Genomic DNA, 21768 nt, shown 5'->3' with positions numbered 1-21768 from the left:
ATGACAGATACCAAGTTATAATGATTGTCTTCTAGTGAAAGGCCCCCTTCCTCATTCAGCTTTTTGCTTATTCCTCAGAGAATCACATTTTGGAAGATGTGAACAAATGTGTCATTGCTCTCCAAGAGAAAGATGTGGATGGTCTGGACCGCACAGCTGGTGCAATTCGAGGTCGGGCAGCCCGGGTCATTCATGTAGTCACCTCTGAGATGGACAACTATGAGCCAGGAGTCTACACAGAGAAAGTTCTAGAAGCCACCAAGCTGCTCTCCAACACAGGTGCGGGGACTCTCCCTCCATAGTGCTTCACACATGGCCTGGGTAGGGCAGGCTATCATTCTGTTAGCCTGGGCCCTGTGGTTAGGAAAAAGGAAATGGAACTTGGCTCTGGTCTTACAGGTTCTGGGTAGTACACCACACTTGTGGGAAGCTAGTCCGCCGAAGTCAGGCTTCACAGGAACATATCATGGGTGATCATGGATAAACAAGGAACAAATCCCAAACATACTATTTAAGATGAACTTCTGAGTTAAGTATCCCATTAATGAGTAAATACTAAATTAATGGTTTTATTTTTCTCATCCTTCCCCCCCCCCCCCATCTTCTTGGTATTGGGACACTGAGGCCGTCTCAACCTCCTGAGTTGGTAGGGTTACAGGCATGCACCACCATGCCCTATTCTTAAACACGGCCTCAAGTTAGTCTCACACTTCAAGTTCCCAAGCATCCAAACCCTGTATTGCAGTTTGTTGAGAGACAAAGATGATTATGTGAGTCTTTGTAAATACTGCACTTAATTTACCTCACCAATAAATACTGTTCACATGGGGAGAAGTACAGTCTCCTTATGAGCCTTGACTTTTCTGACTTGAGGATTCAGGGAAGGTTGGTAGGATGCTGTCTCCTCACTAGTGCAACCTGCCCTGTTTTTTTCTCTTCAGTCATGCCTCGTTTCACAGAGCAAGTGGAAGCAGCTGTAGAAGCCCTCAGCTCAGACCCTGCTCAGCCCATGGATGAGAATGAGTTTATCGATGCCTCTCGCCTGGTTTATGATGGTATCCGGGATATCAGGAAAGCAGTACTGATGATAAGGGTGAGTAACTGCATTCCAGACATTTTAACAGCCTCTTTCTTATCATATGCTAAACTTGCGCTATGCGTCATTCTGGAACTCAGCAGATGCAGTGGCAATATATTAAAACCATGAATCTAAAAGCTGTTAGAATGAGATATATTTAATTATGTTGTCTAAAATGACTGTTAAGGGGCTGGGGTTGTGGCTCAGCAGTAGAGCGCTCACCTAGCATGTGTGAGGCCCTGGGTTCGATCCTCAGCACCACATATAAATAAAGGTGTTGTGTGCAACTACAACTAAAAAGTAAGTAACATTTAAAAAGCAAATAAGTAGATAAAATGACTGTTAACTAACAGCCCAAATTTGGGCTGAGAAGGGGAGCTAGCATGAGTTGGCCTTGAAGACTTAATTTAGGGCAGTTACTGTAGTGTGTGGCTTTGGTTTTAATTGGAGGGGAAACTACAGAAATACAGATTCTTAATTTTAGAGAAGGAAGTATTTCCTTAACATAGGCTAAAGTTATTGTTTACATTAAGTGTCCCTCCTGGAAAGGATATGCTAGACTTTTAGGCAGGATGCTAGAATCTTAGGGTATACTGCCTCCTTGTTTGACCAGTCTTCTCCAAGGAAACAGCAGTTCTCATTGTCTGCAAGAAAGTCCTTGGCCTCTTCTGGGGCATAAACCAACCGGTTTTAGAAACTACCAACCCCACCCTAGTACACCCCTATGGTGCTGGGCCTAGCTGTCCTGGCTGTCTGTCCCACAGCAGTTGATCCCTTGCATGCTGCTGAGAGCATAAGCATGTTGCTCTGGAGTCTGAGGAGACAGGGTCCGTGAACGTTCTTCTCTGGGCCAACTGGATGACCCTTGCTGTAACTGCAAAGCAGGCATGTGGAATATGGCATCTGCCTGCTGTACAGATGGTGCACTGATGGTGCTCATGCAGGCTCCAGGCTCATCTGGATGTATTGGTGGGGCCCCAGCTGATGGAGGCTTTGCTGTCTTTATTCCTGCTGCTGTGCTAAGGAACCCACATTCAGCTAAAGCCTGGTATAGCAGTGTGTGAGGGTTCCAAGGTCGTGTATATCAGTGGTGATGTACATTTTGCCAAGGTTCTTTACATATTAGCATACATCTAGAAATAGAATTTTAAAAGCCCTAATGGCAAGGCTAGAGTTTGTGGCTCAGTGGTAGAGGGCTTGCCTAGCACGTGTGAGGCCCTGGGTTCGATCCTCAGTACCACATAAAGAAAAACAAATAAAGACATTGTGTCCATCTCCAACTAAAAAAAAAGCCCTAATGGCAGAGGTGTGGCTGGATGTCTGAGGCTGAGCCAGAATGGGTTGAAGAGGGTTGAAGCTGTGTTCATCTAAGAGATGCTTCAGGCCCTGTAGTGCTGTCTTGGTTGTGAGAAACCACTTCCTAAGAGCAGGCAGGAAGCTTGGGTTCTTCATCCAATGAATTCCCTTGTCTCTCTTGATGCTGATTTCTTCTCTTAAAAATGGAGGTAATGGTGGCTTTTATGGTTTTACAGAGACAGTGTAATTGATGGGTTCCACAAGGTCCTGGCACCTAATGGCTGTTCTTACCATGTTGATAGCTGTGCTGGGACTAAAGAATGACAAAGGTCTTAACAGAACTTCCCCTGGACAACAGGCATGTGAAGAGTGATAGAATATACGGGGAAGCCTTTCAGGACAAAAGTGAGGTAGCCAGGAGTGCTTATGCAAGGCTGAGGAAAGAGGCTTCATTTGGAGACACTGTGATTTAGCTTCTCACTTGCTGTTCTGCTCTACATCCCTATTTCTGTCTCATAATTCCCCTACTTCAACTTCACTTCCATGCCTTAGTCACGTCACTACCAGTATCTACACCCCCTCCATTATCCCAGTTTCAGTGTTCAACCTACTCCTTCCAGTACTGTGACTCAGAACAGTCCTTTGAGCTCACCAGTACTTTAGTTGGATGGTCTCCCCACTTGTTATTTGCATTCAACCCTCAGGTCCTTGGTTCATTCATTTATTAGTTTTGAGTCTGGGTCATATCCATTTCCCCTCTTCCTTATTCATACTTTGCAAAACGTAGTCCTAGTGAAGTCCTGCACTCTCTGGCTGGGTATGGTACAGATCAACACAGCCACCCTGACAGAGGTCACTGAAGCCATGACCACGTGTGGGCCCTTGGTGCCCAGTATCAGTTGTCCATCTCCCAATTCTAGCCTAGAGTCTATAGCTGTTTCATACTTCCTTGCTCTCCTCAGCCCTCCCACACCTGAGCCCCCATTTCCTAATGTGGCCTTTTTGCTGATTCCACTCAGGATAATGAGGCACTTAGAAGTCTTTCCCCTCTGCTTGTGCCCCATGGCTTCCTTTTGGTATCACGGACATCCCTGATTATGCTCCTGGCTGAGGCCATCCCTGCAACAGGCATGAGATTCCATGTTCATTACCTTACTTCATCTACTTTTTCTGTTGGTTATTCCATAGTAAGAGGGGAAAGAAATCTCTTGGCCCTTTTCCTTCTCTTTGTTGGTTTGTTATCTCACTAACATTGATGGGGCTGTTGGGAAGTCCCTGGACAACAATGAGAAGCTGACTCTCCAATGTGTAGCTTGTGTAGCTGACTTGCCCACTCCCTGAGCACTTGTTATGCCCAAGCTTCTTACCTTGATCACAACATCATCCTCATTCAGGCCAAACCTTCGATTCTCCTTAAGTTCTCTCTGTTGCATACCTCTCATCTGGTCTTATTGGCTTTTCCTTCCTGATAGAGAATCTGAACAAGCCATCTGTCACCTGGTCCATCTGGAGATGCCTACAGTCTCATTGTCTGAGAGCAGCCAGAGTGATGCCTTCAAGCTTTGGTTAGATCATGTCATCCACTGCTTCAAACTTTCCAAAAGCTGCCATCACTCAATTCTCACACTGGCCTGTGAAGCCTTCTGGCATCTGATTCTGTTGCCTTTCCATCCTCTTGTCCTGTTGCTGTCCCCTTTACTCAGAGCAGTGAGCCAAGTCCCTCTTTTGTGGCCTCCTTGCTATTCATCTGCTTCCCCAGGCAAACACTCCTCCTCCATCTCCCTTCACCTTCCCACAGCACTGCCTTAGGAGACCTTTCCTGACTACCCAGTTTCCCTTCACTGCTCTATTTATTTATAACATTTGTATATAATTCACTTATTAGTTTGTTGCCACTGTTCTCATTAGATTATGTAAAGAACAGGTATCTTTGTGTCATTTTGTATCTCTAAGGCCCAGAATAGCGCACTTAGATACTCAACCTCAATGGATATTTGAATATTAAAAAAGGAGTTACTGGTTTTCTTGGCAGGAGTAGTTCTTTGGTCTGTGATGGGTGGTTGGGGGAGGTTAGAGATGATGTTAGGAGACCCTACTTTGAAAAGCCCCTGAGTGCACAACACTAAAGATATTTGTGACCACAGCATTAAAATCACCAGTGGTGGCATCAAATTTTGTGCCATAAAATCAGCAGGACCCAAGGGTCTCAATGTTGATGTGCTTTCTGGTACCTTGTGTGACGTATACCATTCTTACTTTGTCTTATTTAGGGAGGAGCCTTTGCACATGTCAGAACCTTTGATGCTCTTGTTGGTTTCTGAGCACTTCTCACATGTCCTCCATTTGAACCTTACAACAAGCCCCTGCCCTGTGCTTGGGTGAGGGACAGGTGCAGATGAGGGCCTCACCTTGCTGCCCTCTTGTCACAGGCCAGCTGGCTAGGCTGAGAGCCCACCCCAGCTGTTCCACTTGCTCTGCCCCCTTTCTGATAGCTCCTGGAAGACAACACTGTGTTTCAAATAGCTAATCATGAGGCTGATAGTTTGTGTAAAATAAGACTTTATTTCATAATTCAAGCAAAGAGCTAAAACCAATAAGAGTCCATTTGGAATTTACTGAACCCTTACTTGCCTCTTTTCCTTTGATAAAAGTTTAAAAACTTTAGAATACATTGCCTATTTTTACTCCTTAAAACAGTCTTTCATTCCCTAAGAGAAAGTCCAGTATTAATTTTATGTTATTTTCTTTTTGTCAAAAAGTAGGAAAGTTCTATTAGTCTGATTAATACTGTAGAAAACACCCCTATTTTTAAGACCTTTTCCACCAACAATAGTTCTCACCTTTGTCTTTAGAAGCAGCTGTCGGAAAAATAACGTTTCAAATGAAAACCAGCTAGTTGTGCACTTCATAGTCCTAGCTGCTTGAGACGTTGAGGCAAAATGATCTCTTGAGCCCAGAAGTTTGAGACCAATCAGAGCAACATAGTGAGACCCTGTCTCAAAAACAGGGAGGGGAGGCAAGCCATACATCATACAAAGAAATTGTATATTTATATATAAATAGATTTTTGTGTTACGAAGAATTAAGCCCTGCCCCCTGTAAAAGAAGCCTTTTTTAGGAAGTGCTGATGTGGGGCCCATACAAGAATGATGAGTGATTTAATTACCTGTTAATGTTTGGAAATCTGCACCTTAAATCCCAGAATTCTGGGTCCTTCATGCTTTTGGCCAAGAAACACAGTGTTGTTGGAGGCCCAGGGTTGTGTCTGACTCACGATCTCTGTCTTGGTGGCAGACCCCTGAGGAGTTGGATGACTCTGACTTTGAGACAGAAGATTTTGATGTCAGAAGCAGGACGAGCGTCCAGACAGAAGATGACCAGCTGATAGCTGGCCAAAGTGCACGGGTAAGGAAGTGCTCCTTGGGGCATTTTAACTTGTTCTGCAGACCTTTCCTGTCCTTCTCAAGCCTTGCCTTTTTCTCTTCCAGGAAAACACTCTCAGTATTTTTCTCTAACAGTAGGACTGAAGTTAACCTAAGTTGTGGCACCTGCTGTTCAACTGGAAGCAGAGCAGGAACATGGGCCTCCTCCTCAGCTGTGCCCTAGGGTTCTGGTTTATGATAAATCCCTGGGTCAGAAAAGGCTTAGGATCTAGTCGATGCAACATTTGTTAAAAGGATTGTGAAATTTGAAAAAGATTGCTGCCTTTGCCCAGCTCACTGATACCGTGGATATGAGCTATTTTAATTATTCATGAGTTTAAAAAAAATAACTGGTACATTCAAGAAGAAAACCAGTCAGTCATTGCAGTCAAGTCATTAAATCTTCAATCAATAGCATTTGTTTTTGGAAGGACACCAAGAAATATTTCTATGGAGAATTTTTTTTTTTTTTTAACTCCTTGGAAATCCATCTTGAGCAGTGACCATGTCACTGTTTTAAGTCCTGCTCAGGCACGAACACTTCAGGAAACGAAGAGGCAGAGCCTTGGCCCTGGGCCTGTGGCCTTGAGGGCTCCAGGTGCTGCTTTAACATGGTTTAAGTGGCTGTCAGATAGCTGCTTAATGTATGTTCCACTAGAATGTATGTTCCTCAGCAAATTCTTCTCTGCCTTTCTCTTCAAAATTAACATCCTAAAGCTACTTCTGATATACTTTGAAAACTTGGACATGTCCATTCAGAGCCCGCAGGCTCTGAATGAGCTCTACACATTCTTTATCGCCTCCTCTCATTTTCTGGGAGGCAGAAGATAAAACTTTTAAAGAATTAAACCAAATTTAAACCAGTTTCTGTTCCTACATAGATGTGACTGTGAAAGTTCCACACTAGTTCCACCCCTCTCACGCTCTTTCCCTGCACACTAAATCTTGCTCTTGAAAGTGGTTTGGGAATTTAGGCTGCCATAAATGTCAGTAAAAAATGAGAAGAAATAGCCCTTCAGGAAAAATGAACCCCATTAAAGCATTATCCAACCTATGTCATACACTGCCTGTTGGAGATATTCTTGGCTAATGCACTGTGAGAACTTCACACTCTTTACATAAGAGCTTTCTGTACTTCTGATTGTAGGCAATCATGGCTCAGCTTCCCCAGGAGCAAAAAGCAAAGATTGCGGAACAGGTGGCCAGTTTCCAGGAAGAAAAAAGCAAGCTGGATGCAGAAGTGTCTAAATGGGATGACAGTGGCAACGACATCATCGTGCTGGCCAAGCAGATGTGTATGATTATGATGGAGATGACTGATTTTACCCGGTGAGCAGCACCCCACCCTGGCGGGCTGATAGGAGACAGGACAGTTTTCTTCCCCACAGGCCAGGTTGCTTTGTAAGACATTTTCTGTTCTGTTCATCTCTGAACCTGCGGGGGTGTCATGGACAGGGATCCTTATTCTCGTTTTTCAGAGGTAAAGGACCACTCAAAAATACATCAGATGTGATTAGTGCTGCCAAGAAAATTGCTGAGGCAGGATCCAGGATGGATAAACTTGGCCGAACCATCGCAGATCACGTAAGTGACGAACTTTCCTGAACTTATCTCTGAGCTTATCCTAGGCTCAGACAGTTCAGATTGACCTATTGCTGAGGTGGCCATTAATGATCATAGCACTCTTATATTATCCAAAAATTATTCTGACCTATTTTAATCCCACCATAAATTTCTAAGGATTTCTGTAGTGTCTTTGACAAATCTGAGGAGCTAGGTCTGGTTCCCATTAGAACTCATCTCAGTTAATATACAATGAACACTTGCTGTTGATTTATTTATTTCTCAGTTCTTAAGAACTTCAGGTCTGAGCAGAAACTGATTCTGCCAACCCTAACACACTAGAAACACATGTATCTCTCTCACGGTTTATTTCATATAAAAATCAGGAGCCCTAGTGGGGTGGGGTAGTGCACATCTGTAATCCAGCTACTCAGGAGACTAAGGCAGGAGAATCACAAACTCAAGGCCAGCCTAGGCCAACTTAGGGAGACCTTTAAAAGTGTCAGTGATAGAGTGCTTGCCTAGCTGTGTGAAAGAATCCCCAGCATGGGGACCCCCCACCCCCAAACAAAACAAAAAAACCCACCCCATTGGCCAGCAGCATTTTGAAATGCTGCTGTGCCTAGCTGGGGACAGACTTCCATGTTCTTTGTATTGCCTGTTCTCAACCAGCAGTTTCATCCCTTTATTCCCTCATAGTAATAGGTCAGAAAACTATGCTTCTATCTCCTGGATAGTGTGGTGCTCTAAGACTTATCAGAGAAGCTAATTTTTCCCTCCACATTCTTTTTTCTGAATTATTCAAACTTTCAGCCTCATCTACTGCCAGATGAGTGACAGCTGCCCCTCATTACTCAAAGCAAATATTCTGGAATCATCCTTCACACCACCCAGTAAGAAGCCTTGTTGCTTCTAGTGACCATATATGTATCTTGACACCATCAAAGTTTTTCCTGTCTGAAATTAACAGCTCTATACAGAGCTCCATTCCACCTATCTTAACCACCATGGCCTCTCCCTTCCTCTTTCCTGTCTTCACCCTATTCTGCATGCAGCTACCAACACTGCCATCATAAAACACAGGGCCTTCTTAGAAAAAAATTCAGTCTCCAGAATGAACTACAAGCCTCATTTTATACAACTCTGTTGTTCACAGTGAGGCCCCAGTCTCATCGGAAGAAAGTGTTTCAAACATTTGAGAGGTGTGAGGATTCCTCCTTTAGGTAAAGCAACCTGAGATTCAACAGTAATCAGGAGCTGGGCAGGGCCACTGTTTCCCTGTATTTAGTCAAGGTTTCTTGCTTTGGTTTACTTCTACATCCTCCATCTTTGCCTCAAGTGAATGTCTCCTGTCATTGGCTGTTTAATATTTGCACCCAAAACTGGGCAAGTAAAATGCTTCACGGCAGAAGAGCTGTTTTGTTTGACTGGGTAGTGTCCGTAGCTTAACACATTCTTTTCTACGTAATCAGGCTCTTGCTGAGACTTTTTAGGGCCATATGCTTCCTCCCTACTAAAAAATTGAATCCTTGGCAGTAGTGGTTTCTCCCAAGTTGTGGAGTTAGTGAAAGGAGGGCTCAGGAAGTCTTTATGTCCCATGCTATGCAGCACATTTAGGGCTCCCTGAGGGGACTTGCCTCCTTCCCTGAGCCAAGTGATGTGAACACCCCAAATAACTGGGTAATTTATCTCTCTTGCCCTTTGCTCCAGCAAGAGGAGAGGAAACTTTCAGAACTGGGCCTAGGGTGGGGTGCTGTCACTGGGCCTGCAGTGTTATTGAGCCTGCTGAGTTTGTTCTCCCCTCAGTGTCCAGACTCAGCCTGCAAGCAGGACCTGCTGGCCTACCTGCAACGCATTGCCCTCTACTGCCACCAGCTCAACATTTGCAGCAAAGTCAAGGCTGAGGTCCAGAACCTTGGTGGAGAGCTTGTTGTCTCTGGGGTAAGTGTTAGTGCATTCCTGCTCATCACCTTTTCTTACCACTATGTCTAAAATGAAAGCAGCCTCTAGTCTTATCTATATACACTCCTCACTTGGGGAACATGTGCTAGGCAGAAACTCCCAAGTTCTCTCTTGGTCCCCGGAGGCCACAAGCTGCACATCTCCCTGCAGAATTGCAGCTCTGTTTAGCATGGCATGATTAGTGATAGCTACAGCCACTACCAGAGCTGGCCACTCATTGGGAAAAATATTTTTATCTTTCCCAGAGAAGAATTAAGCCTCTTCAGAAATTGCAAAGTAGACAGTCTGCTTTCTTCTACCCAATAGTGCAGAATTGTAGCTATTCTTTTTCCTGTTAATCGGGTCTCAATTTTGGGTCCTCCTCACCTTGTTTTGCTGAGTCCCCACAACTTCTGTTAATCCCACGGAATTTCCTTTAAAAGGAATATTTCAGGGGCTGGGGATGTGGCTCAAGCGGTAGCGCGCTCGCCTGGCATGCGTGCGGCCCGGGTTCGACCCTCAGCACCACATACAAACAAAGATGTTGTGTCTGCCGAAAACCAAAAAATAAATATTTAAATAAATAAATAAATAAATAAATAAAAGGAATATTTCAGCCAGGCACAATGAGACACAACTATAATCCCAGCTGCTTGGGAGGCTGAGGCAGGACACTGAGGAGGATCAAAAGTTTGAGGCCAGCCTGAGCACCTTAGCAAGACCCTGTCTCTAAAAAGGTGACAGAGTGCTTGGGTAACATACACAAGGCCGAATACTGCCAAAAAAAAAATTGAACATTTGACACCCTTTACTCATCTGTCTTCTATGGAGCAATCTTCCAGATCCTCTAAAATGAGGGAGGAGATGCCTGTGTCATGAATGAAAGCAGAGGGGGAATAGGTATATTGGTCAGATAGGGGCTTGACTGGATTCCTCCTCAGTGCTTCTAGTTCTTCAGTCACTCAGTGTCAAAAAGATAGATGCCAATCCACCTCCAGTGTTTGTTTTGTGAACGAATGTTTGAGGGGTGGAAGAAGGCAAAATGATGATGACCTATATACTTTCTTGCACGCCCTTTCCTTTGTCAGAGGATCTGAAACATGGGTATTTTAAGGCTTTTTGTATCCAATCAGAAACAAGGTTGCTGGCCAGTATTCTGTACTCTGGGGACCTGCCCAGATTGTGGTGCTAGAGGGTCATTGCCATCAGATATGACTCCTTACTGTCCCATTTGTGCCTTGTAGGTGGACAGTGCCATGTCCCTGATCCAGGCAGCCAAGAACTTGATGAATGCTGTGGTGCAGACAGTGAAGGCATCCTATGTAGCCTCTACCAAATACCAAAAGTCCCAGGGCATGGCTTCCCTCAACCTTCCTGCTGTGTCCTGGAAGATGAAGGCACCTGAGAAGAAGCCCTTGGTGAAGAGAGAGAAGCAGGATGAGACACAGACCAAGATTAAGCGGGCATCTCAGAAGAAGCATGTGAACCCTGTGCAGGCCCTCAGTGAGTTCAAAGCCATGGACAGCATCTAATTCTGCCTTAACCACCTGCCCCCACCCGCGGGGGCTCTTAAAGATCAATCACTGTTCTTCACTCAAGTATACTTGCTAAGTAGAGAACACTTACATAGGAAGATTTTGAAACCAGCCAGGTGGTGAATTTTGCCAGGATATGTTTAAATTGGTCAAAAAATGCTTTTAGATTCAGGAGCATATTTCTAGCTGTATTTTTATAAGCTTAAATAAAAATTCCATAACCAAAGCAAATCCCACATTAACTTGTTAGTAACAATCAGATTGGAATACCCATTCTCTCAGCAAAGAGAGTGGACTCAACTGTGGAGGAGGAATGTCCCAGAAAGGTCTTGCAAGGGATAAAAACATCATGAAAAACAAAACACACAAAAAAACTCGATTATTTTTTATGAAATAAGAATTATAATGCATGGCTACAATTACTAATGCACTCTGCTGCAGAACATTAATAATAATGTTGCTTTTTTCAGGCTGGGATGTTGGGATGCCATAATTTGAACATGCTTTTTTCTCCCCAACTGCATAGGCAAAGTCATCATTGGGCTCACTTCTAATAATTGCAGTGTTTCCTGCCTTAGGCTTGCAATAGAAGCCTGACAGAATGAATATGTTTGCTTAGGCCATAATTTAGATTTTACCTTATTTGTGATTACTACATTGATTACTATAGCTACAAGGTATACTTTTACTGTCTTATTTAAATTTTATTAATTTGAATGTTTTTTACACTAGCTTTTCCCAATAAAGTCCACTATGAAACCAAATATAAGAGGCTGAAGTCACTGTATCTGCTTTCAGGAAGCGTCTTGGGGACTGGGTTGCAGCTCAGTGGTGCAGCACTTGCCTAGGGTGTGAGAAACCCTATATCAGTCACCAGAACCACAATACTCTTGGACTTGTCATAGCATCTGCGCCCTCCCCATCTTCTCCCAGGACAGTTGCTCAGTGAGGGACACTATGCCCATAGTTTTAGGGAGGGCCATATTGCCTCATAGGCTCATGACAGGCCACACCCTTGTCCCATTGAATATCCCAACCTGTACCTCCATCTTGGGAACTCACATGAACATTCTTCAAGGTTCGCATCAAGACCGTGGAGGCACAATTGATTCTTCCTTTCTCTTCTACATTTTTTTCTTAACATTCAACCATGCCATGAAAATAAGTGCCTTAGAACTAAAAACTCACCTTAGCTCCCTGTCTCTTCCCAACAACCATCCCCTTCTTAGTCAAAACTCCTTAAAGAAATGGCTATTGTCATTGTCACCTTTATGTAAGTTCTGTCACTTCAGTCAGCTGTCATCTTGCCTGCTCTAGCTTCATCCCTCTTGCCTTCCACACTGCAACACTGGCTTTTTCTTCCACGATCCCACTGACCACACCCAAGGAATGGTCAGGGGGACCAGTCCTTGCGCAAAGCACTTCCATTTCCAGATGCCTCCCCTGGGTTTTCTGTCTTCACCAACAGCTTTTCTGTGTTGAAGGGCGTGTCTGTACCTGGGCCTCTTCCTTTCTCTGTCAATGCTCACTCTTCTAATTCAGCCTCTATTCCTATCTTTTACACTGTCACTTGGATGCCTAATAACATCTCAAGCTTGACCCGTCTGGACCACACTGCCATCACTGCCCTCTACCACTCATGCCCAAAGCCCTTCTTGCTATTTTCCCCACCTCACTAGCTGGCACTACTAGTCACCTCATTTCTCTGGCCAAATATCAAAAAAGCAAAACAATCTCTTTTTAAAATATAAGATCTTCCTACTTTTCCTATACCACCTCTGTTTACATTCCGGGTCATGTTATCAGTTATTGCTGTTTAAACAGATTTGCAAAACTTAGCAGCTAAAACACAGTTTCTGAAGGTCAAGAACCCGGGAGCAACTTGGCTGGGTGGTCAAGGTTCAGGGTCTCATGACCATGACATCAGTTAAGGCTATGGTGTCAGCTTGACTGTGGGGGGGGGGGCGGGTTATCTACTTCCAAGCTAGTTGATGCTGCTGTTGGCAGAGGCCTCAGATCCTTGCCTTGTGGGACCTTCCAAAGAACAGCTCACAACATGGCAGCTGGCTTCCCCTGAAGTGAAGGATCTGAGAGCAGCAGCAGCCAGATGGAAGCCACAGTGTTCTTTTAAAACCCGATCTGGAAAGTGATTCCCCATCACTGCTGCTACATTGTTGGTCACAGACCTATGCTGGTGCGACCAGGAGGTGGGCTGCCAGCCAGCAGCAGCCTCCCTGACCCAGAAGCCAGTTCACGTCTCCCCCTGAGCCCAAACTTTGCATTGATTTTCGGGCCCTCAGTAAAAGTCAAGGTCTTCAGTAATGGCTATGGCTCTGCACCCTCTGGCCTTTCTCTCTAACCATTCTTCATCATTCTCTTTCTGTTCCTGGTCTCACTGACATTCTTTCAACATGCCAAGTGTTTCCTGCCTCAGCCTGTGTACATGAGGTCCCCAGCCCAGAAAATACTTCCCAAGGGAGCCCTGTGAATTCTCTAGCATTTCCTTCAACTGTCTCATCAAAAGTCACCTTATAAGAAGGACTGCCATCCTTATGGTGTCCTCTCTTCATGGCTTTGAACTCTACGTATCCGTATTTGTTTCTGTTGTGTACTCTCTGTGGGCAGCAAATCTTTATTTTGTTCACCACAGAATCACCAAGGTCCAGCATACTTCCCACACATGGAAAGCACTAGGGATATAGTTGCTCCGCATTCTGTGGCTACTTAACCAGCAGCCTCCCTTTACCTGGCCTCTGCTGACACTCGGGGATGTTCTTCTCATTATTATTATTATTTTTTTTAATTTTATTTGTCAGTGGACCTTTATTTTGCTTATTTATATGTGGTGCTGAGAATTGTACCTCTCACATGCTAGGACAGTGCTCTACCACTGAGCCACACCCCCAGCCCTCTCATTGGCTTTTGTTCTTTAGTTTGTCACACTCCAAAACTGTCTCCCACACCTCAGCACCAGATCCAGTCTGTCTCCATCTGTTTCATCTGATGTCCACCACCCCACCCCAGCAAGACCCCAGGCCCCAGCTCTCAGCCCAGCCACTGGCCTGAACCCCTTACTGGGGTCATTGCAGAGGCTCCTGAACAGCTTCACTTATTTGACTGCCTCAAACCCCTGTCAAAGGCCTGTCTGGCTGCCCCCTTAACCATCTGACCACTCTTTTTTGTGTCCAGCCCTGGGGCCCTGCCATCTGCACTCACACTGCCCTCTAGAAGCATTTCCCAGAGGGCCCCGGCTCTCACAGGGAGCCCGTTACGGAGCCGCATTCTTCCAACCCATATGTGTCACAGGCATTCCCCAGGCCTCACCATCCCTATAGTCTCTCTTGACCTTGATGCTATTATTTACAAGTTTGTTTTGTTTGAGACAGGGGTCTCGATATTTTGCCCAGGCTGGCCTTGGAACTCAACTGACCTTTCTACCTCATTTTCCCAAGCTGCTGGAACTATTGGTGTACAGCCCAGCTTAAGAAGTCAAATTTTTAAAATTTAAGCTTCTTTTTAAGCAGTATCTATTGTTTGATGTGCTGATATTATAATATTACGATAATATTTTAATATTAACTTATGGATCATTTAGTCATCCTTTATAGCACAGTGAGAAACAGCAGCCCCACTGTCCCTTGTCCCCTTGGCCTGTTCCCTCCCCTGCCCCAGCAGCACCTCCAGGGACCATCACAGCACCTGCCTCCTTGGAAGCAGGAGTCCCTCTGTTCAGGAACTCAGCACTGGCTCTGTTCTTCTCCTGTGTCCAGAAAAGGACAAAAAATCATAGAGTTATGTTAACATTTATTGATTTAAACCACTCTATCAAAGATGCTAGAGCGCCAAAACTGGCAATCAAGGATGCACCTCCAGAGACCTAGAGAGCCTAAGCTGAGCCTAATCCTGAAACCCTACTGTCATCCCTGACCCGAGCAGCGCAGCCTGGGCAGAATGTGAGGAGACACTGTGTCCCACCCTGCTCTGGAGAAGTGCTGGTTCCCACCCCTTCGCTGTTCACTAAGGGGACTGCCTGGCCTCTGCATTCAGACACTTGCTCTGGGCCAGGACCTACATGCTGTTGCTATCAGCAGTTTCAATGACACACCCAGAGTGAGGCCTGGGGACAGAAGCCAAGTCCCAGCTCCCTCTACCCCACGGTGCCTGTCACACAGCTCTTGTGGCCCCTCCAACTTGCTTCCCCACCACCTGCACACACCGACCTCATGCAGAACCCTCAGCATCCCCCTCGCTGGCAGTGCCTGTGCCTTCCTCAGGTGGGCTCCCCCCTCCCACTACTAACCACCCACCCTGGGGTGGCTCCTGTGGCCCCAGGCAGATACTTCAAAGGCCCCCTCACCTCTGCAGCCCTTGTGCCCACAGCCTCCAGCCTGCTCCAATCTCCACCCAGGCCAGGGCTACCTCCTCACAGGAGAGGAGCTGCCACGTGCTGGCACCCCAGGGCCAGTGTCTGGCTTTACCATATCACCTCATTTCATCTCCAAAACTGGTGACGTGCCAGTGCTAGCACCACTCCTCCAACCTCCTAGCTGAAGAAGGGACGGAGAAAGGTGAAGGGGCTCACCCAAGTTGCCTAGTGGCAAGTGGCCCAGGCCACCACCAGATTCAAGACCCTAATGCCCCAGGTTCTTACCACCCGTACTGTAGCCTCAGAGGTCCCTTACATGAGATGACAGTGACCACTTCCCCCTCGCTTCTGCTCCTACCCAGCTTGTTCTCCTTGAGGTCTCTGGTGTGGACAAGTTCCAGGGCTTGGACCTTGGATTTGGGTCCTCCTCTTCTCTGTGTCCAACCACATCAGCCTCCAGGCTGATGGTCCCAGGCAGTGGTGTGCTAGCAAATGTTTAACAGACAGCTCTCTGGGGCAGGAAAGGGTAAGGGTGTGTGTGTGTGTGTGTGTGTGTACACACGTGTGTGTGTATATGCACACATACATTCCTTTATTATGCATTATATTGCTATAAAGGAGTAAAGCACACAGTTTACAAATAATATTAAAATACACAACACTCTACTTTGAACTTCGCCTAGCTGACTGATTCTTATAAAGGCTTTCACTGATTTTTGCAGCTCTCGTTTCCATAGCCATCCTATGGCTGCCACTGACAAATGAGTCTAGTTCCGACATGAATGTTGCTTGACCTATATTTTTGTTTACCTTAAGGAGCAAGATGAAACAACAAACCCTTATGGTGGAATTGTACTTGTTAGAAAATGAGTAACTTTGTGGAATCAGCAGTTGTGAATTACTGTAAAATGACTCTCTCCATTTTTTGTGCTATTGACAATATCACTGCTATAAACAACTTACTTTTAACTGGCATTGTTAACTTTTTCCTCATCATTTTCTTAAGTCTAGACTATGAACAAAGTGGTAAGTTGATCTGCAGCATGTCCCAATTTCCATGGTGAAAACACTGTGCCACATGACTGGCAGTCACTATGGCAGCCATCTCCTGGACACATCCAGAGCTGGATCATCTCCAGATCATGGTAACATGTAGGCATTAGAAAAGGATTTGCTTTCTGAATTCATTACCTTTTTGAAATTTAGGTTGGAATTCAAGTACAATCCACTCTTTCTGATGTACCAGCCCTGGTGGCCCACGCCAATAATTCCACAGCTGGGAAGGCTGAGGCAGGAGGATCAAGAGTTCAAAACCAGCCTCAGCAACTTAGTGAGCCCCTACATCTAGACAGATAAAGTATTTAGAAAGGGCTTGAGACATGGCTCACTGGTAAAGCGCCCCTGGATTCAATCCCTAGTACAAAGCAAAACAAAACCCCAACTCATCCCCCATCAAAGTCCTGGCAAAACCCTTTCCGTATATTTTCACCTTTTCCCAAACACAAACAGAACCCTACAGCCTTTCGAGTCTGGCCAAACTGCATTTCAATTAGCATGATGCTTGTGCAATGTGTGTGTATTGTTGTGTATAGCCTTAGCTCATTTCTTTTTTACTGCTGAGTAGTATTCCTTATGAGGGTGTACTATAAATTGTTCATCCATTCCCCAGATGAGGGCCACCTCAGTTGTCTCCAGTTTTTTTTTTTTAAAAAAACAAATAAAACTGATATATAAGCATTTGCATCCAAGGTTTTGTGTAAACAAATTTTTGTTCATCTCAACTAAACACATAGGAATGAGACCACTATATTCTGTGCCAAGAATATGTTTACAAGAAACTGCACGCTGTTTTCTATGGGGTCTACGCCATTCTGCACCCTCCAGCCTGCAATGAGTGTTCAGTGGCTCCACTTCCTCCTCCTGTGGTGTCAACAGGCTTCTTTGTTTCTGTGGGGTTTTTAAGCCATTTAATAGGCAGACAGCAGTGTCTCGCTATGGTTTCATTCTATGTTTCCTTAACTACTAATAAGGTTTGGCATCTTTACATGTGCTTCTCTGCCATCTGTATCTTTGTTGGTGAAATGTCTTTTCAAATCTTTTGCCTAGTCTTTATTGGGTTGGGTATTTTCTTACTGGTGATTTTCTTACATACTTAGTCAACTATCTGATTTGAAATATTTTCCTGGTTGTAACAAGTTTTTTATTCTCTTAACAGTTTCTTTCATGGAATAAAAGTTTTTCCAATTTATCAATGTTTTCATTTTATGAATGGTGAGTTTGATGTTCTGAGAACTCTGACTCCAGGTCTCAAAGATTTCTCTCCTGTTTTCTTATGAGTTTTATCATTTTATATTTAGGTCTATGATTGATTTTTGAGTTAAATTTTGTACAAGATATCAGGTATACAGGTCAGGGCTCATTTTAAAAAATACAACTCTCCAATTGCACCATTTATTGAAAAAACAATCCTTTCTACTTTGAATTGCCTTTGCACTTTCATCAAAAACCAACTGACATGAAAACAAAAACAAACCAATTAACTACACAGTAGTTTCCCTTTATCTGTAGTTCTTCTTTCTGTGGTTTTAGTTACCGTTGGTCCATCATGGTCCAAAAATATTAAATGGAAAATTCCAGAAACAAACATTTCATAAACTTTAAACTGTATGACATTCTGAGTAGCATGATAAAATCTTGCACCATCCAGATCCATCCTGACCAAGCTGTCCAGTGTAACCATACTGTATATACTACCTGCCTATTAAGTCATTTAGTAGCCATTGTGGTCATCCGATCAACTGTCATGTGCTTGTGCTCATGTAACACTTATTTAATAATGGCCCCAAAGTGTAACAGTAGTGATGCTGGCAATCTGAATATGTCACAGAGAAGGTATAAAGTACTCCCTTAAAGTAAAAGGGTGAAAGTTCTCAATTAAAAAACAAAACATTGAATTTGCTAAGATCTATAATAAAATGAATCCTATTAGAGAAATTTGTATTGATTTTGCTATCACACCTCAAAACTTCAAGTTATAACCACAGTGTATGAGAAGTGCTTGGTTAAAACAAAAAATGTAGGATTAGAGTGTTTGGTACTACCATTAGTTTTAGGTCTCTGCTGGGGGTCTTGGAACACATCCTTTGTGGATAAAGGGGGACTACCATATTTGTGTGGGTCTATTTCTAAATTCTAGTGTAACTTATTGACCTATGTGTCTATCCTTTGACCAAGGCCACACTTTTTTTTGGAGGGGGTACTAGGGATTGAACAAGGGGTGCTTTACAACTTAGCTACCTCCCCAGTCCTTTTTATTTTGGGGCAGGGTCTCATTATTGCTAAGGCTGACCTCAAACTTGTCATCCTCCTGCCTCAGCCTCCCAAATCACTGAGATGACACCCATCACACCAGGTTCACTCTTTTTTTTTTTGGGGGGGGGGGTGTGCTGGGGATTGAACCCAGCACCTTGTACATGTGAGGCAGGCAAGCTACCAACTGAGCTATATCTCCAGCCCCTCACTTTCTTGATTACTAGTTTTATGGTCTGAAAATCAGCTAGTGTAAGTCTCCCCAACTTTGTTCCTCTTTTTCAAAATTGTCTTAACTATTCTAGTTGCTTTGTGTTTCCATGTAAATTTTCTTGACATTTAAAAATTCCTATTGGAATTTCATTGAATCTATAGATCAATTTTGTGGGAAGTGATAGCTCAACAATATGGAGTCTTCCAACCCATGAACTCAATATAGCTCCTCCTTTATTTAGATCTTTGATTTCTTTCATCAGTTATTTGTTGTTTGCAGCATAACATCTTGCGCCTATTGTATCAGCATAAAATCCTACTATTATTTCACTTTCAATGCTATTATAACTAGTACTGTTTTTAATTTCTTCTTGTTCGTTACTAGTATATAGAAATAGAATTGATTTTTGTGTATACCTTATATCCTATGACCTAGCTAAACTCTAGCTGTATATTTTTTGCAGATTCTATGAGATTTTCTACATTGATATGTCATCTGTGAACAGAGTTTTATTTCTTCTTTTATGCTTTTATTTCATCTTCTTGCCTTCAGGCACCATCCAGGACTTTCAGCACAATATTGAAAAAAAAAATTGTGAGACAGATCACTCTTGTCCTGGATCTTAGGGGAAAGAATTCAGTCTTTCACCACTAAGCCTGATGTTAGGTGCAGGTTTTTATGTAGTTTCCCTTCAGGAGGTAAGGAAATTCTCCTCTATTCCTAATTTGCTGAGAGCATGTGAAGTGAATGAATATTGGGCTCTGTCAATTTTTTTCTGCATCTCTTGAGATGATCGTAAGGCTCTTCTCCTTTTTCTTTGCTCTTTTTAGTTATACATATTAGGATTCATCTTGAGATAAGGATTGGAATATAATTTGCTCTAATTTAGTCCCCAGTACTTCTCCTTTCCTTCCCCTCTTTTCTACTAGTCTTTGTTATTTATTTTAATTAACTTTTGTCTAGTCAGTGTCTCGTGGAAGTACACGATGGTGAAGACTCGCTGTGGCGCTTTCCTACAGGTACACAGACAAGCTGGGCAGATCCATTCCACTGCTCTTTCCTTGTCCAGTCCCTTCTCATTCCCTCTCAATCCCTTCTTCTATTTTAATGGAATCCTCACATTTTCCTTTCACTTTCTTTATACACCACATTTGTACTAATGGCCTTTCTTCTTTAATCTGGGAATATGGTAACTTGAGCTGAACTAATCTCTCTTGCTTAGGATAAACTCCATTTGCTTACAACTTTTATACATTGCTGCATTGGATCTGCCAACATTTTGTTGGACTTCCATGCTAAGGATTTAGGGACTTGGGGAAAATATATTGATATTCATGATGCTGGCCTTGTGTCATGACTTTGCAAGTGTTTTCTTCTACAGACTGTATGGAATCCATATTATTTGGTAGAATTTGCTAGTGAAACATCTGGTCTGGAGTTTCCTTTGTAGAAAGACATTATGAATTCAGTTTATCTAATTGATAGGGGATTCTACTAGTTATCTGTCTTGAGTGAGTTTTAGCAGTTTGTATTTGGGGTGAGCAGAACAGTGGCTCCCCAAAAGGTGTCCACATCCTAATCCCTGCAACCTGTGGCTACATTGTTACCTGGCAAAGGGGGACTAAGGATGTAGACAGAATCAAGGTTGCAAATTGATTTTAAGATAGGGAGATGAGCCAGGTGCAGTGGTGCACACCTACAATTCCAGCAGCTCAGGAAGCTGAGGCAGGAGGATCCCAAGTTCAAAGCCAGCTTCTGCAATTTAGCAAGGACCTAAGCAACTTCGTGAGACCCTGTCTCAAAATAAAAAATAAAAGGGCCAGGGATGTGGCTCAGTGGTAAAGTACCTCTGGGTTCAATCTGGTACCAAAAAAAAAAAAAGTTTAAATGATGTCATAAAAAGAATTTGACTTGCTTTTGCAAGGTGACAGTAAAGGAAAGCCTCTGAGGCAAGAAATTTTCACAAGAAACTGAAAAGGACAGGGAGGTGGCCCCTACCCAGAGCCTATAAAGAACTGCAGCCCTGTGACACCTTGGTTTTTGCCTCATGAGAACTGTGGCAGACTTCTAACCTACAGAACTGTAAGAAAGTAAAGCAAGGCATTTTAAGGCACCAGGTTCATGATGATTTGTTAGAGTAGCAACAGAAACTGATAACAGTGAAAAACTGTGTTTTTCAAAGAGTTGGTCCATTATTTCCTCTAAGTTGTCAACTGATTTTACAACTTTCTTATTTAGAGTTGTTTGTAATATATTCACTTATCTTTTTAATGCTCTGAGTCCATACATAGTGATATCCCTCTTTCATCCCTGATATTGGTGATTTGTGTCTTCCTTCTTTTTCAGAGAACCATCTTTTATTTTCATTGATTTTCTCTAGCTTTTCCATCTTCGATTTTATTGGTTTCTGCTCATTATTTCTTTTTCTTGCATTCAATGGGTTTAATTTGCTTCTTTTACTAGTTTTTTTAAATTTACCTTTGCTTTTTAATCTGTTATTTAATCATAAGTTTATATATATATAATTTGTTTATATATAAATATATATATATATATATATATATATATATATTTTTTTTTTTTTTTTTTTTAAGACAAGAGCTATATTTAACAACCAGTTCACCACACTTCTAATCCTCAGGACTCTCTCACACATGGTGTCTGGCCCTTTTTTTCCCCTAGACTTTTTTCCAAGGCTCCAGACTCTGGCCCCAGCTTCCTGTTCAACATCCCATTTGAATGTCCTATGGACACCTTGATATAAACACACAAACCATGCCACACAAAGGCCCAATCCTTTCCCATCCTCTTTTACCTTCCCTATTTTTGTTACACCTCCACCTACCCTTCACTGAAGCCCAAAGTGAAGCTGTGTCCTTTGATGCCTCTTGCCTCACACGCCACATCCAGCCAGGGATCCCCTCAGCTATATTTAACACCAAGCTTGTAGCTGAGGCCTGCTCCCCCACCACCCTGGCCCCCACCAAACTGACTGGAATCTGCACCTGTTTCCAGGCTCTGTCCTGGCCTCCATCATCTCCTCT

The 21768-nt window shown here is 43.5% G+C and overlaps 1 protein-coding gene across 4 annotated transcripts in view; it reads left to right on the top strand.

The window, feature by feature from the left end:
• Ctnna1 (catenin alpha 1) overlaps positions 1-11604 on the top strand; it is a 173494-nt gene extending 161890 nt beyond the window's left edge. For all 4 annotated transcript variants that reach the window (XM_058584297.1, XM_058584299.1, XM_058584296.1 and 1 more), the window contains 7 exons: positions 79-279; positions 942-1093; positions 5669-5779; positions 6944-7125; positions 7275-7380; positions 9166-9300; positions 10545-11604. In XM_058584297.1, the coding sequence (XP_058440280.1) occupies positions 79-279; positions 942-1093; positions 5669-5779; positions 6944-7125; positions 7275-7380; positions 9166-9300; positions 10545-10832 (1175 nt within the window). In that variant the 3' untranslated portion in view covers positions 10833-11604. The remainder of the gene's footprint in view (positions 1-78; positions 280-941; positions 1094-5668; positions 5780-6943; positions 7126-7274; positions 7381-9165; positions 9301-10544) is intronic.
• The last annotated feature ends 10164 nt before the right edge of the window (positions 11605-21768 follow it).

Source organism: Marmota monax, unplaced genomic scaffold (assembly GCF_021218885.2).
Source record: "Marmota monax isolate L192 unplaced genomic scaffold, Marmota_monax_Labrador192_F-V1.1 WCK01_AAM20220418_F8-fsc00006, whole genome shotgun sequence".
NCBI lineage: Eukaryota > Metazoa > Chordata > Mammalia > Rodentia > Sciuridae > Marmota > Marmota monax.
Note: the sequence above shows the minus strand (reverse complement) of the source record. Positions and strands in the feature narration are given on the sequence as shown.